The sequence below is a fragment of the Lissotriton helveticus genome, chromosome 12 (genome assembly GCF_964261635.1).
Source record: "Lissotriton helveticus chromosome 12, aLisHel1.1, whole genome shotgun sequence".
Taxonomy (NCBI): domain Eukaryota; kingdom Metazoa; phylum Chordata; class Amphibia; order Caudata; family Salamandridae; genus Lissotriton; species Lissotriton helveticus.
The window spans coordinates 63,001,312-63,018,729 of NC_136073.1; the positions used below are offsets into that span (position 1 = coordinate 63,001,312).

Here is a 17,418-nt window from a genome sequence, read left to right on the forward strand (position 1 = left end):
TAAGGGGAAAAATCAGGAAGAATCAAACCACTGGCGCATTCATGCGGAAGGTGGCGGCAATGCTCCACTGGGAGATTTAGATATTGTTTCATCTTGTGTGGACCAATACGTGCATCCTGTTATAGGGTAACCAGATCTTGAGAACCAAAAATAAGGACTACAATTTTACATCAACGGTGCTGCACAGAATGACAACTCTTATCAACATAAGAACATAGAAGAAGCCCTAAGAAAATAAATAAAAATGTAATTTCTAAAACCAGCATCATACCTGTTAATTAAATTGCTTCCTTTTAACAGCTGCTAACTAGCACAACTTAAGAAAACACAAAACAAGTGCCTCTCACTGGTTCCAGTCGACCACCCCTAAAAACTGGGACATGAGCCAAAATTGCCGAATTCTGCTGGGACAGCTGGTGAAAACCCGGGACTGTCCGGGCAAATCTGGGATGCCTGGTCACCGAATCTATGACATAATAGCGACAGACAGAATATCTACATACAAAAATATCGACACAAAAATATCGAAGTAAAAAATATCGGAGTTATATCTTCATAAAGGTAAGTAAAAAAATATCGAAAATTTAATATCGTAGTACAAAAATATCGAAATTAAAAATATCGTTTTTTTAAATGTATTAATAATAATGTAAAAATAATTTTAAAATATATATAATTTTACAAACATTAAATAAAAACATTAAAACATATTAAAAAAATTATAACTAATACATATACATTTAAAATAAATTAAAAACTCTACATATAAATTAATATATATATACCTACTCCACATATTGCAACAGTAGGAAAATCGTTGGATAGCGTAGGGGTAAAAATTACTATTCCCACTCCAGAGGGTGCAACAGTAGGGAAAGCGTTGGATAGCGTAGGGGTAAAAATTACTATTCCCACTCCAGAGGGTGCAACAGTAGGAAAAGCGTAGGATAGCGTAGCGGTAAAAATTACTATTCCCACTCCAGAGGGTGCAACAGTAGGGAAAGCGTTGGATAGCGTAGGGGTAAAAATTACTATTCCCACTCCAAAGGGTGCAATACTGGACATGAGCCAAAATTGCCGAATTCTGCTGGGACAGCTGGTGAAAACCCGGGACTGTCCGGGCAAATCTAGGATGCCTGGTCACCGAATCTATGACATAATATCGACAGACAGAATATCTACATACAAAAATATCGACACAAAAATATCGAAGTCAAAAATATCGGAGTTATATCTTCATAAAGGTAAGTACAAAAATATTGAAAATGTAATATCGTAGTACAAAAATATCGAAATTTAAAACATCGTTTTTTTAATGTATTAATAATAATGTAAAAATAATTTTAAAATACATATAATTTTACAAACATTAAATAAAAACATTAAAACATATTTAAAAAATTATACCTAATACATATACATTTAAAATAAATTAAAAACTCTACATATAAATTAATATATATACGTACTCCACATATTGCAACAATAGGAAAATCGTTGGATAGCGTAGGGGTAAAAATTACTATTCCCACTCCAGAGGGTGCAACAGTAGGGAAAGCGTTGGATAGCGTAGGGGTTTAATTTACTATTCCCACTCCAGAGGGTGCAACAGTAGGGAAAGCGTTGGATAGCGTAGGGGTAAAAATTACTATTCCCACTCCAGAGGGTGCAACAGTAGGGAAAGCGTTGGATAGCGTAGGGTTAAAAATTACTATTCCCACTCCAGAGAGTGCAACAGTAGGGAAAGCGTTGGATAGCGTAGGGGTAAAAATTACTATTCCCACTCCAGAGGGTGCAACAGTAGGAAAAGCGTAGGCTAGCGTAGCGGTAAAAATTACTATTCCCACTCCAGAGGGTGCAACAGTAGGGAAAGCGTTGGATAGCGTAGGGGTAAAAATTACTATTCCCACTCCAAAGGGTGCAATACTAGGGAAAGCGTTGGATAGCGTAGGGGTAAAAATTACTATTCCCACTCCAAAGGGTGCAACAGTAGGGAAAGCGTTGGATAGCATAGGGGTAAAAATTACTATTCCCACTCCAGAGAGTGCAACAGTAGGGAAAGTGTTGGATAGTGTAGGGGTAAAAATTACTATTCCCACTCCAGAGGGTGCAACAGTAGGGAAAGCGTTGGATAGCGTAGGGGTAAAAATTACTATTCCCACTCCAGAGGGTGCAACAGTAGGAAAAGCGTAGGATAGCGTAGCGGTAAAAATTACTATTCCCACTCCAGAGGGTGCAACAGTAGGGAAAGCGTTGGATAGCGTAGGGGTAAAAATTACTATTCCCACTCCAAAGGGTGCAACAGTAGGAAAAGCGTTGGATAGCGTAGGGGTAAAATTTACTATTCCCACTCCACAGAGTGCAACAGTAGGGAAAGCGTTGGATAGCGTAGGGTTTAAATTACTATTCCCACTCCAGAGGGTGCAACAGTAGGGAAAGCGTTGGATAGCGTAGGGGTAAAAATTACTATTCCCCGTAGGGGTAAAAATTACTATTCCCACTCCAGAGGGTGCAACAGTAGGGAAAGCGTTGGATAGCGTAGGGGTTTAAATTACTATTCCCACTCCAGAGGGTGCAACAGTAGGGAAAGCGTTGGATAGCGTAGGGGTAAAAATTACTATTCCCACTCCAGAGGGTGCAACAGTAGGGAAAGCGCTGGATAGCGTAGGGTTAAAAATTACTATTCCCACTCCAGAGAGGGCAACAGTAGGGAAAGCGTTGGATAGCGTAGGGGTAAAAATTACTATTCCCACTCCAGAGGGTGCAACAGTAGGAAAAGCGTAGGATAGCGTAGCGGTAAAAATTACTATTCCCACTCCGGAGGGTGCAACAGTAGGGAAAGCGTTGGATAGCGTAGGGGTAAAAATTACTATTCCCACTCCAAAGGGTGCAATACTAGGGAAAGCGTTGGATAGCGTAGGGGTAAAAATTACTATTCCCACTCCAAAGGGTGCAACAGTAGGGAAAGCGTTGGATAGCATAGGGGTAAAAATTACTATTCCCACTCCAGAGAGTGCAACAGTAGGGAAAGCGTTGGATAGTGTAGGGGTACAAATTACTATTCCCACTCCAGAGGGTGCAACAGTAGGGAAAGCGTTGGATAGCGTAGGGGTAAAAATTACTATTCCCACTCCAGAGGGTGCAACAGTAGGAAAAGCGTAGGATAGCGTAGCGGTAAAAATTACTATTCCCACTCCAGAGGGTGCAACAGTAGGGAAAGCGTTGGATAGCGTAGGGGTAAAAATTACTATTCCCACTCCAAAGGGTGCAACAGTAGGAAAAGCGTTGGATAGCGTAGGGGTAAAATTTACTATTCCCACTCCAGAGAGTGCAACAGTAGGGAAAGCGTTGGATAGCGTAGGGTTTAAATTACTATTCCCACTCCAGAGGGTGCAACAGTAGGGAAAGCGTTGGATAGCATGGGGGTAAAAATTACTTCCCACACTACTCTCCCTTTAACACACAACACACTACACATACAAAAAAAACTATTATTATAAATTTCTATTATTCAATTAATAATTAATATTACTAAATTGATGTAATTATAAATGAACTAATTAACACAAATTAATTACTAATTAATTAACAATAAATACCAACAAATAAATACAATCTCTTTAATTAATTACATTTAATTATATCACACCCTATCCCCTTATAAACACACAACCCACTACACATAAATAAATCACATCATTTAATCACTTAATAATTATTAATTACCAATTAATTATTAATTGACAATAACAAAAACATTAAATATATTAACACATTAACTCTAATTAATTTAATTAAATAATTAATATTATTTAATTACCAATTAATTAAAAATTAACAATAACAAAAAAGTAAATATATTAGCACATTAACTCTAATTAAGTTAATGTACTAATTAATATTATTTAATTACCAATTAATTAATTAACAATATAAAGAATTTATATATATTAAAACATTAACTCTAATTAATGTAATTAACTAATTAATATTCATTAATTACCAATTAATTATTAATTAAAAATATTTACAAAAATATATTAATTAATTAATTATTATTAAATTACTTCCCACCCTATTCCCCTATAAACCCACAACCCGCTCTGATACTAAAACGCAAAATGTAAACAAATTTACTAATTTTCAAACATACATTACAAAACATATTTAACAAACATATAAACAACATAATAAAATACATAACACTAAACAAAATTTCAATATTAGTAAATTTCGATATTAGTAACATACATACCTTAAAAAAACGATATTCTGTCTGTCGATATTTTAGACATCGATATTCTATACCATCGAAATTAAAACATCGATATTATTGTATATCGATATTTTAATTTCGATATTTTGTCTCACTACCCTGGTCACCCTATCCTGTTACAAATAAAATGTCACTGGATATGTGCTTGAAATCTGATAAAGATGATTCTTATTATGATTTGTCCTATGATGATGACAATGTTTCCACACCGAACAAAAAAACATCAACGTTTGCTTTTGGATGCTGAGGGGAATACGCTCTTCAACTCTAGCCTTAATCAGCATCCAAGCTCACCTGATTGGTTCCTCCTTTCATTTTTAGATGGCTATGTAAAGATCCATTTAGTGTCCCCCTTAGACAGAGCCACTAGGCTTAAGAAGAGGGTAGAATGCTCGAGACCCACAGTATATGGGTAGACTGCAGTGACTCCGATACTTGATCAAAAGATTTCAACATATTAACTAAAAAAGTAAAGGTCCTAGAATAGGGGGTGAGCGGCTTGGTCATCATGCCAAGATAAACTTCTGGGTTTTTGGGACCTGTAGCCAAAATATGGTGCTTGGCTGAATAAGCTAAGATTTGAGGGGAAACTCTTGACCCTCCTACTATCTCCAGTATGGCTCAGAGGGCGATTTGTCTCATGAGTAATGCTAATGCAAGCAGGGCCGGATGGCCCTTGCGGGCACCGGGCAATCCTTTGGTGGGCCGCAAGGGTGGGGGCCGGTTTTGGTCCCCCGGAGGGGGGGGGGCGTTTTTGTTACAGGGCCGTTTGGCCCTGCAACAAAATCGGCCGAAAACCGACCTTGACAAAGAGCTCGGTCGCCTCCCCCGGGGGAGGGATGGGGGGTTGGCGAGCACTTTGCCAGGGCCGGTTTTGCTTCCCAGTCCGCACGTTCAGAATAGATTTTCGAGCCACTCAATCTCCACAAACTTGACACATTCCATGCATTTTTCTCGTGGAGGTGTGGACCTAATTTTAAAAAAAGTGCAGCACCTTCTTTCCAAGGCATCGATAACAAGATGTTCTCTTCACTCAAGAAGGTTTTTAAGCATTATTGTCTTTGTACAGAAGAAAAACTAAAAATACAGGCTAGTAATAAACCTACGACAACTCAATGGTTTCTTTGCTTACAGGCCCTTCAAAATGGAAACTATTGTGCCCTTGCTTGACGTTGTTCTAGTGGAGGATTGGAATGTGAAATTCGATCTCAAAGGTACCTATCTAACAGTTCCCATTCGACAGCATCACAGGAAGTATCTACAGTTCATCTGACGGTGTCAAGTTTTCAGGTTCAAATCCCAACCTGTCATCCTTTCTTCTGCCCTTTGGTGTTTCACGAAGGTACTGAAGCCAGTAGCCGCATATATGAGATCAAACGGAATGAGAATTATCCTTTATTTGGACAATATAATATTCCTGTGTGAGGACAAGGCTCTCCTAGTTGCTCAGGTTCAGGAAGCGGTAGATCTCCTGCAGGATCTAGGGTTTGTCATAAACAGTGAGAAATCAAATCTCCCTCAAAGCATATGGGCGTTCTGAGATTTATAATAGATTCAGAAGCAGGTGTCCTATGATTACCAACAGCCAAATTGAAGGCCTTCAAGAAGGAGCTAAAAGCAGACCTGTTGCACACTCACATTTCCCGCCGAAAATTAGCAAGATAAGTGGGACACCTATCTTTCATTCAAGCAGTCTTTCCAAGTTCTCTCCACTACAAAGCCCTACCAAGGTTGAAAATAAAATACTTAAGAGAGCTACTCTCATCTAATTTCATGACACAAAGAAGCAAAACTAGAGTTACAATGGTAGCTGGATCACATGGAAGCCTGGAACGGCAGGTCTATCTTCCCCAGATCTTGATTTAGAATCAGATGTAAGTCTGACAGGCTGAGGCGCAAGGTGCAAAATGAATAAGGCTGGGGTAGGCTGGTCAGAGAAGAAGTCCAAACTGCAAATCAACTGATTACGGTTACTTGCAACCACTAGTGAAGATAGCCATGGTGTTGTGGAATTATTGCCTACAACACAAACTGTTGTTGGTGGCAGAGTATCTTCAGCATCAATCCAACTTTATAGCAGATTGGTATTCAAGAAATCTACATGATTCCATCAAATGGGATCATCGTTTTCAAGTGTTGAATCATCTGCAGGAACTCTGGGGCCCCTTTGGGGTAGATCTCTTTGTTCCAGGCACACAAGTTACCCTACGTCTTCAGTTGGAGAACAGATCCAGGGGCACTGGCAACAAATACTTTTTTACGGGACAGGTCTCAGGGATCTCATTATGCTTTTCCCCTCTTTGGTATAATTTCGATGTTTAAATCAAGTCTGTAGACAGCTTGCAAAGGTAGTTGTAATTTGGTGACAAAGAATATTTCTGGGGAAGTACATGTAAGTTAGAAATGTCTGAGTCCTCTACAAATCACATAAGAGCATCCCGGTCCCAAGGTATTCTCAAAGCTTATAACTCAGCATGGGGAGCTCGGTGTAGCTGGGAAGGCACAAAGATCCTGTTTCAGAGGATGAATTTGCTATACTTACATGTTTAAATAAACACAAAACCACTGGGTCTGGGCTCCCACCGGCATTGCTTGCCACAAGCGTATAATGAACAAAAACAGTGCAAATGCCGCAAAATTCAAAACTGCACACTTATTTGTATAAACATACGACTTGAACAATATGTTTATTGAATAAATCAAAGCTGATTTTTTTATAAATTTTTTCAATTTTTCACTTCTATTTTGATAGTGACTTCCACAAATTTGATACAAATATTAAAAAATCTGGAGTGCACAACAAACGTTATTTACAGTGATTATAAACTCGTTGTATATCAGTCAATCCACATTCATACCTCACTCATCCCGCAACAAAACAACAACTAACAATGAAAACATAAATGATTCAATAAATGCTGTAAACATAAACAGCAAAAAAAGCCAATGTTGATTTCACAGTAAATTTGATGTAAATTAATGTTTCTTTGTCAATTGTTAATAAACCAATTTGGCTATTGAAAGGTCTACGCGTTTCGAACTTACATTACTGCGTAGTTCTCATCAGGACCGATCTGAAATAGAAGAACAAAGGTTTTTTTGGGGGGGGAAAGAGAAATCACTCCTGTGTGCTGCCTAGCCCCAAAACTCAAATAACCTCACCTACCTTGCACTTGGCTACAAAAGCTGGGAAGTTCAGTAAAAGCTTGATCTAAAAAGTTTATCAAGAGAAACCAATCAGTGTTGTACCATATCAACCATCCAGACCACCACAGTTCGAAACGCGTAGACCTTTCAATAGCCAAATTGGTTTATTAACAATTGACACAGAAACATTAATTTACATCAAATTTACTGTGAAATCAACATTGGCTTTTTTTGCTGTTTATGTTTACAGCATTTATTGAATCATTTATGTTTTCATTGTTAGTTGTTGTTTTGTTGCGGGATGAGTGAGGTATGAATGTGGATTGACTGATATACAACGAGTTTATAATCACTGTAAATAACGTTTGTTGTGCACTCCAGATTTTTTAATATTTGTATCAAATTTGTGGAAGTCACTATCAAAATAGAAGTGAAAAATTGAAAAAATTTATAAAAAAATCAGCTTTGATTTATTCAATAAACATATTGTTCAAGTCGTATGTTTATACAAATAAGTGTGCAGTTTTGAATTTTGCGGCATTTGCACTGTTTTTGTTCATTATACTTACATGTTTAGCAACTCTTGCAGCAGGTGTCGAGTCATATAGGACCAACAATGGTTATAGAAATGCCATTTCACTTGGTCATGATAAGATTGGGGTAAACCAGCTAGGGAGCAGCCTTTAGTCTGTAAATATTTAAAGGTGTAAAGGCTTCTAAACCAAGGTATATTATAATGTTGTATGCGAATAAGGTCCTTGAAATATTTGAATCCTGGGGGAGATAAGTCAAGTTTATAGTTTAAATTCTTAATCACCAAACTAGTGATGCTTTCATGCTTAGCTTCTTTTAGGAGGGTCTCTGATGTTAGGGCTTGGACATATCAAGAATGAGTTTCTCTCCTGCTGGAGTTTATTTTGACATTGTTAGATGCCGGGAAACCCTTTTTGGGTAGCTGCTGCGCCTTACAAGTTCAATAAATAAATAAATAAATAAAATACGTATTAAATGCGCTTTAAAGAATATCCTCTATCCAAAGTTTCCTTTATGTCCTATCTTATGTTTTGTGAACTGTCTTGAGAGATACTTCGAATGGGAAACAGCCTTTACAACGTAGCGATTACCACACAATGCCTTTACCATGCATCATTTACCACACAAATGTTTACTATGCATATATCTTTACCACGCATGGTATAGATTGTTAAGGTAAGTATATGTATTTAGTGTGTATATATAAGTGTGTGTGTATATATATACTTATATATATTCATTTCCTACTGGCGATTGCCATTAGGCAGTTATAGTTGAGACCTAGTTTCCATTGGAAAAGCTTTTTTTTTTAAGTGCTTATAACTTTGGCCCCGTTTGATGAATCTTCATGACATTTTCCCACAAATGTCTAATTCTGCATGGAAAGCTCCAAGCAGGGGCTGAGAAGGGGTGGTCAAAAAAGGGGTGTTTCCCATAGGGATTTTGAACACGACTACAGCCCAAAATACTAGATAGAATTACATCAAATTTGCATGCACCTACAAATGACGCAGCCGTCAGGGGCCGAATCCTCACACCTTTTTCCCCTCCTATTGTTTTGTTTATGCTGAAGAGCAACAGCACTTTTGCTGATGCTGTACAGCATGAACAAAAATCATTGGAAGATCTAATAGGTTAATATACTGCTAGGCCAATTTACAATATCCATACTCTCTGTTGTCTGTAGTGTTATAAGATCTGGGGCCAGATGTAGGTCGGCAAATACCGGTCGGTAATGGCCGATTTCGGCCGTTACCGACCGGTATTTGCAAAGGGAGATGTAGGGGCCTTAAGATTTACAGATTTGGTATATTTACCGAATCGGTAAATTTACCGATTCGGTAAATTACCGATTCTGTAAATGTACCGATTCGGTAAATCAATATGTAGGTGGCACTGAAAACAGTGCCACAGGCCCTTACCGATTCGTTATTTACCATGTAATACTATTGCATGGTACATAACGAATACCTGTATACATGCACATCTGTGCATGTACACCTGTGCCATGTGGCACACATACATGCCCTAAGGGCATTTATGTGTGTCACATGGCACACAAGCCACAAACAGGGGTGCAACAGGGTGTCAAAGTGACACCCTGTCCCCCTTGGCAATTCGGTAATTTTACCGATTCTGTAATTACCAAATCGGTATTTGCCATTGAATCCTGTGGGCTTCAAGGCCCATAGGAATCAATGACAAATACTGATTCGGTAATTACAGAATCGATAAATACCGAATCCTACAGATTCTGTATTTTTTACCCAAAAAATTCCCTACATTAGATTTACCGATTCATGAATACCGAATCGGTAAAATTCGGTATTTATGAATCGGTAAATCTAATTTACTTACATCGGGCCCCTGGTATTGTGCCACTGCATTCTGTAGCACCTGGACTATTTTAGTGCTGTCTGCTGTCTGTAGAGGTAGAGGATCGGTTATTATTTCACTGTTCGCTGCTGTCCATAGCATTATGGAACCTTGTCGTATATTAATGCTCTCTGCTGCGAGAGGTCTGTTAGGCCTATCGCAAAGTACTCCATTAAAGCACCTTTTCTATGACCTAGGATGTAATCGTCTGGAGGACACAGCATTGTTTGCGCCCTGCACACCTTTGAACAGGTGCGCAGGGCGCAAACAATGCCAATGCACCGCATTATGGTGTATGCGCTGCCTGTGGGGCAGCCGCAGACTTCTGCTGCCCTGGGGGCATCGCATTCATGTGAAAACACGAAGCAGCTGCTCCATGGTTTCACAGTGCAGGCGGCACCCACCTGCACTTTCAAAGGGGATTAGAGATCCCCTTGCAGACAGGTGCAGTGTGACTGTACCCGCCTTCAAGAGGATGTCTGGGATGTCCATGGGACCCCCTTTACCCCTTGCAGAGGGCTGCTCTCAGGGGGCGACCGACAGTGCCTCACCTTTTAAATGGTGCACTGTCAGTGAGTCTCCTGAGGGCTTCTTTGACTCTCCACCCTACTCTGTAATATGGCGCAGGCACAGAGTCAAAGGAATTCCCTCATTTGTATAGGGCACACCCCAATGCAAGTGAGGAAACACTCTCTGTTGATAGCGCTGGCGCTTTAAGTGCACCAGCGCAACCAGTATTATAGAAGGGGACGCACAAGCGTCTGCGGCCCCTTCTGTAATACCAAAGTGTCCCGGGGGCATGCAAAGGCTTGTTGCACCACCGGGGCACCTTATGTAATACGGCCCCTGATGTCGTCTACTGTACGGTCTCTTTGGCCCATCACAGTAGACTTTATTGGAGATTCCTTTACGCTTCACCTTGCTGGTGTCAATGTAAACTTACTTGGCAATCCCCCGAAGATGAGCCGACCTTCCGGGTTATTCCAGGCTTCCATGAGGTCTTGGTAGTCGTGGTCTGAGAGGTCAGCATTTCTAATGAGGAGGTCCCCCATTCCCAAGGTGATACACGTCTTCGTGATAACTAAGACCAATCGGTATTCTTCACATGGCATTCTCATGTTGCTAACAGTTTCCGTCGAACGACCCAAGTGCAGGGTGTATTCCTGAGAGAGAGGGAGAGCTTTATAATTAGTAGAGGAACTTCATTACTCCACATCCCACCCCATCTCCTACTCTCATTTGTCATACCCCTATCAGCACATTCCCATAGTACCTTGATTCCACCGAGGGGAACACGTCTACAACACAGCCTTGGTGCTCACAAGCTCTGGAAGTCAAATGTTCTGCCTCTGGTGCTTGTATGGCCTCAAATGTCCCTTCCTGAACTGCGTACAGCACCTTCCTCTGGCTTCTTCCTTGAGCCTCCCCATCATTAACAGGTCTGCAGTGCTGGGTAACCTCTGGGGATTATTCCAGGTGACCATTTGCAGATGTTTTAATGTAATCCTATTCTTATAATATGGGGTGTGAGATACATATTCAGAAAAGTCCAGTTAGTTCCAGTTACATGCTATGTCAAGTTATTGGTGTCGTCTGATCTCAGCTGGTATTCATGAATTAACTAGTAGAATATTTGTTCTGCTGGTCAGATGCAATTCAATGCCCAACAACCTGTGCATAGTGGATATGTACAGAGGTCTCGATGGTTTCATACACTAATACTAGGTTCACTCCTACTTGGGCCCCTGCACTCTTATGCACTCAACCCAAGGGGTTCTTGCACACTGGGCCCTAGTACTTTTATACATTGGTACTTCATGCATTTGTTCATTAGACACTTGTGCTGCATTACACTAATCCCAGGGTCTCCTATCCCAGGGGTGCCTGTGCTCATCACTTGGGGTCTTGCAGAGTGGCCCTGGTGCTTCCTTGCACTGTTCTCCTTTGCTCAAATTACACTAGTCCCAGGGTCTCTTATATCCTGGGCCTTTGAGTTTATCCCTTGGGCACAGTGGTCCTTATGCTTCCCTACACTTGTCTCTTGTGCTGTATTTCACTAATCCTTGGTTCGCGCCTTCCCTAGTCCTTGTGCTTTTGTGCACTATTGCTTTGGGCCCCTGCACATTAGTCCCTGGGACTTTTATACACTGGCCCATCAATCCTACATTTGCACACTGGTTCCTTGTGCTCTACTACACGAATCCCAGGTTCTCTTCTACCCCTGGCTCTTCTGCTTTTACACACTCGTCCTGTGGGCTCTTGCACACTTTTATACGGACGTCCCATGTGCTCTATTGCACTAATCCCAGGTTCTCTCCTACTTGGACCCTGGTGCTCTTACACACTCATCCCGAAGGCTCTTACACACTGATCCCAGATACTTTTATATGCAGGTCCCATGTGCACTATTACCCTAATTCTAGGTTGTCTCCCACCCTCAAGCCCCAAAGGTCACTGTAACGGTCACTTACACTTTCTTGCAACTCTTAGCACTTAATCCATTCCCTAACCTGCCGCATTGTATGCCACCAGTTCTTCACACTGATCCTTTGGTAGGCCCTTTCAAATGTCGTGCTTGCAGAAGACATTCTCCATTACCTGCTATCCCCACACAGGTCTTGGCAGCACTCATTAATGTGCGTTCCCTTCCAAGACACAAACTTGATATTTTAGAGTTCATTTCGTCCTACACCTAGATCTTCTGTTCGCCACTGAGACTTCGGGGTGACAACTCCTCTGGCCCAGACTACAAAGCAGCCCTACCTGAGGGTTACTGCGTGTATAGATTACACAGAACTGTTAAAAGAGGTGGCGGTATAGCCATTATATATAGAGACTGCTATAATTTTAAAACGACAGCCCTTAACTATGGAGGCTGCGAACCCTTTTCTTTCTCTATCGGCCTTTCCAGCAACCAGTCATTCACAGGCACTCTGCTCTACCGCCCTCCTGGCCCTAAATTTAATTTCCTTGCAAGTCTAAACAATCTAGTCGAGACTACAGCTGGAGCTCCTCACTACACCATATTAGGAGACTTCAATTTCCATTTGGAATCCCTTACTGACATTGACACCATCTCCCTTATTAGTGATTTGTCAGCTGTAGGACTTCAGCAACTTGTCACCCTGCCTACACAAAAGGCAGGACATACCCTTGATGGGATATTCACTAACAACCCTGACATTTTGATTTCCACCCCTATTCCCTTCACTTGGACAGATCATTCTGCAGTTTGTTTTTCAGTTAAAGTTAAGTCCTTTCCATCTCAAGCCAGACCATCATCCCCAGCTTTAACACGAGACTGGAAAAACATTGATATTCCTCTTCTGGCCTCTATGCTGACCAATGTCCTCAAGCTGGATCCGGCCCTAGCATCTAATAACTACCTTAAAAACCTGGACACTGCCTGCACCACACTGGCACCTCCCAAGACTAGAGAAACACTTGAATGGGGTTTTTAGAAATTCAGATCTCTCAGGCGCACTACCTCAGTTATACGTTACAGAGTGTGAATTAACAAGTTGGTGTGTAGTGCGTAAAGAGCAGGCGGAAAAACACCCTTAACCGTCTAAAAAGTCAAGGGACTAAACAAATATATACAGTAATGCTCTCACTACTACAAAACAGTATCACATAAACAGTACAGTGACTGATAAGTATTCAAAGAGACAGAAGCAGATTCTTTGGTGTGTTCTTGGTCACAGCAAGAAGATGGTTTATTCTCTCCAGACTCAAGGAATATCATACAAAGCCGACACGTGTTTCGTCGTGTGCAGTTGAGTCAACACGACTCTTCAGGGCTGATGATACAAGAATAACATATGCAGATTCAGTAATGTATCTTGTCATCGTGACATACTGCAAATGGTGACAAAGGTGCAACCAACATGCAGTAGTGCCGTGCGTCTGGGTTCGTACATGGTGGTCGTGTATAGTGGTGACGCCACAAATCTGGGAAGTGTGTCACCCCAAGGCTGTGGGTGGTTGCCCTTGGGTGGCGGTGCACTGACGTGAGGTCTTGTGACATAACGCTTGGGTGTGTGGTCACATTTAACACATACACGGTGATCTTGCACTCCGAAGGTTCGTGCGGTGGTGAGTCAATTGAGGAAAAAAATGGTGAGCTATTGTGTGGGGGTGTTGGTGAAGGACTGTAACGGTAACGTAACGTGGTTTGAAAACAGTGTTTGTTCGTGAAGTATAAATGCAAGCAAGATATTCCGTTACCGCGCAAATAAAATTATTGTTTAATAAGAAGTTGAAATCTCTCTCCACATGATGGCTTATTCACCTTAGAGCTCAGTACGTTCGTGGAAATTAGCATTAGGTCTGGACTAGTGTTCATGTGTTGGACATTTTAATATTGGAGAGAGACTAAAGGAGAAAATACAAAAAAGATCATTTAGGAAAAGCATTCTAAAGGGGGATGGCATCTATTCTGTAAAATAGATGGCGGACAAAAAATGCGGTATTCTTACCACTGATTAGTTCAAATGTGACTGAATAGAAACGGTATGTTCTTTTACGATAGTCACATGGAAAGTACTTATGGCTGGGCAATCTGCCTTGTTGATTGCCAGAAATCTTCGTATTTATTAACTCTGTTTAAAAAGGGGACAGCAAAAAAACGACAAATCACATTGGTTCTGACAGCTAAATGCGCGTAGTAGCGCAGTGCTTCAAAGACATATATTGCTTTTCGTGTAGAGGTGAGCCTAAAACCGGTTTAAATTAACGAAATACCTGACTACTGGTGTGTGTCAGGAGGTAGCCGGGAGGGGATCCGTCTGACAAGTTGCTCGCTAGAAACGGGTGCGTCTCTTGAGCGGCGGTGCGCTGTAAAAGGAGAAGCAAGAGCACGAGTTAGCTCTAAAGAAGCCCAGTTCTGTGGGCTTCAGACCGTACAATTGTGAAGGTTCGTTTCGCTTACCCGTGTTCTGGTATCCCTCCTCCTATGGTTCCCGGTCGCCGTCTCTCAGTACGGACACGTGACCAGATGGGAGGGGTCACTTTATAAGAAAAATAGACATCGAGGATGTCCAAGTAAAAGGTGGCGTGAGAAAAAGGGTTCGCCATCTTTGAGTGGAAAATGTACATAGCGAAGTATGCATTTCTATGAAGTTGTCGTCTTATTCGGGTGAAAAAGGATGAAGTATCATAAAGGAACCCACAGTGTATGAACCTCCACATAAAACGTATCTGGAGTTTCAGATTAGTAAGGTTCTCAAGTGTTGCTACTTGGGACGCGCTACTGTTAAAAATGTCGAGGTGTTGAAGGACTAAAAATCACGTCATTACCCAATGGAGAAGGTACGAGGAGAAGTATAACGGCTGAGAAATAATTATTCTCACCAAGACTAAAGAGGTGAAAGCGAAGCCATATGACAATAAATGGTTTAAGGTAGGAGGCACATCATGGTGGTTAGTATGGGTGTTGGTGTTCGATCACATTACCCGAGCGAGGTGAGGATCGTGAATTGGGTGATTCAATTGATTAAGTTGACGCATGCTCAGTGGCCAGATGTGTTGTGCTGTGAGCTGACAGAAAGTTGTGATGTCCTCTATAGTGGAGGTGCCCCACTCTCACCACTTGTTAGTGTGCGTATCATTTTTATCAAAGGATTCAAAACACATTTACAATCTTGTTTCTTACATAGAAGGTTGCATCACAGTGTTAGACCTCGGTATTGGTCCGAAATATTACATGGTACAGCCGCTCTTGAAATCATGTATCAACACAGTACAAACAGTTGGTATATTACTCATCTTCCTAGTGCATAGTGAGCATGTCTGGCAATGTCTGTGTTTTACACTTTGAGTTCCTAGCTGATCATACATCAAGGTTTTGATCGGTCTTTATAAAAGAAGGGTCCCCCGGGCGTCTAGCTAGTCGCCCAAGAAGAACTGAAGCTCAGGGTCATAGTTGAGCCCCCGTTCCACGCATTGTAAACGCATGATCCAAGTCGCCTCCCTACGTCTGAGCTTCAATTCGCGGTTGCCCCCTCTGATGTCGAGGGGAATTACATCTATCCCGAAAACACGTACTTTGATATCATCTCCCAGTGGTTGACATTCTGCTACGTGTAATGCCACCGGGTACTTAGGGTCTCTTTTCTGAATCGCTCTTATGTGTTCAGAAATTCTTTCCTTAAACGTCCTGATGGTGCTGCCTACATAGATCTTGCCACATTGGCATTCTATGATGTATACTACAAATTTAGTCAGACAAGTGATGTTATGTTTGATTTTGTAGATAGCTCCATCAGGGCCGGTAAAAGTTTTAGTGCCATGTTTACCCCAGATACACATGGAGCAAAACCCACATTTGTGGAATCCAAGACCTCGTGTGGATAACCAGTCCCGCCCTGATGTGTTGTGGGGGACTGCAGGGCTCAATTTGTTTCTAAGGGTGAAGCCCTTTCTGTATGTTATCGATGGTCTGCTTGGAAGAAATTCTTTAAGAACAGGATCATCTGTTAGGATTTTCCAATGTTTGTTGAAACTCTTTTTGATGTGGTAGTTGAGTGCATTGAATTCTGTGATGAGTCTGATTGGTTGATTGGAGGACTCAACCTCTGTACGTGTCTTCAGACAATCAGGTCTAGGGATGACTCTGGTTTTTCTTTCTGCTTTCAGAAGGGATGAGCTCGAATACCCTCTCATTTGAAACCTGTTTTTCATGTTCATAATGCAGTTGTCGAATTCCATTGTTTCACTGCAGTTACGTTTAGCCCTTAAGAATTCACCATACGGGATAGATCGTAGCTGGTGTTCAGGGTGAAAGCTGGAAGCGTGGAGAATGGAGTTACAGGAGGTTGGTTTCCTGAATAGTTTAGAGTGCAATTGGTTATTCTTCACATAGAATTCAAGATCTAAGAATTCAATATTAGTGAGACTGTGGCGCATGGTAAAGCTAATTTCCCACAAATTGTTATTCAGATACTCAAAGAAGGAATGAAGAAGTTCCTCAGATCCTGACCACAGGAGAAAACAGTCGTCAATGTATCGCCCCCAGTAGACTATGGAGTCGATGTACGGTCTGCCTTTGGTGCCCCAGATTAAGTCGGCTTCCAAGGCCCCCATAAAGAGATTAGCGAAGGAGGGTGAAAATTTCGAGCCCATGGCTACTCCCTTCTTCTGTCTATACCAATTCCGATCAAAGATGAAAAAATTGTTCTCTAAGATAATCTTCATCATGTGTAGCAACATGTTGGTATGTGCCCATAGTGAAGCCGGTCTATTTGAGAGAAGTTTGGTAATCGCATTGATGCCTATTTCAGGATTGATGCTGGTGTACAGGGACACCACATCCAAGGTTACCAGTCTGGTGTCTTGTTGCCACTCTAGGTCTGACATGATGTTTAAAATGTGTTTCGAGTCTTGTATGAAAGACGGAAGGTTCTTGACTAGAGGTCCCAAAAAAAGATCCACATATTCTGCGATTCTTTCGGTGGGGCCCCCAATCCCCGATACTATCGGTCTGCCTGGTGGAAATGGTAGATTTTTATGGACTTTAGGTAGAGTATATAGCCACGGATACGTGGGTCTGAAGACTTTGAGATACATGTACTCATTATCATCCAGTA

At 41.3% G+C, this 17,418-nt stretch overlaps 1 protein-coding gene across 1 annotated transcript in view; it reads right to left on the reverse strand.

The window, feature by feature from the left end:
- Positions 1-17,418, reverse strand: part of SHBG (sex hormone binding globulin) — a 126,360-nt gene that overhangs the window by 15,343 nt on the left and 93,599 nt on the right. Inside the window, exon 7 of the mRNA XM_078668870.1 lies at positions 10,776-10,995. Coding sequence (XP_078524996.1) covers positions 10,776-10,995 — 220 coding nt within the window. The remainder of the gene's footprint in view (positions 1-10,775; positions 10,996-17,418) is intronic.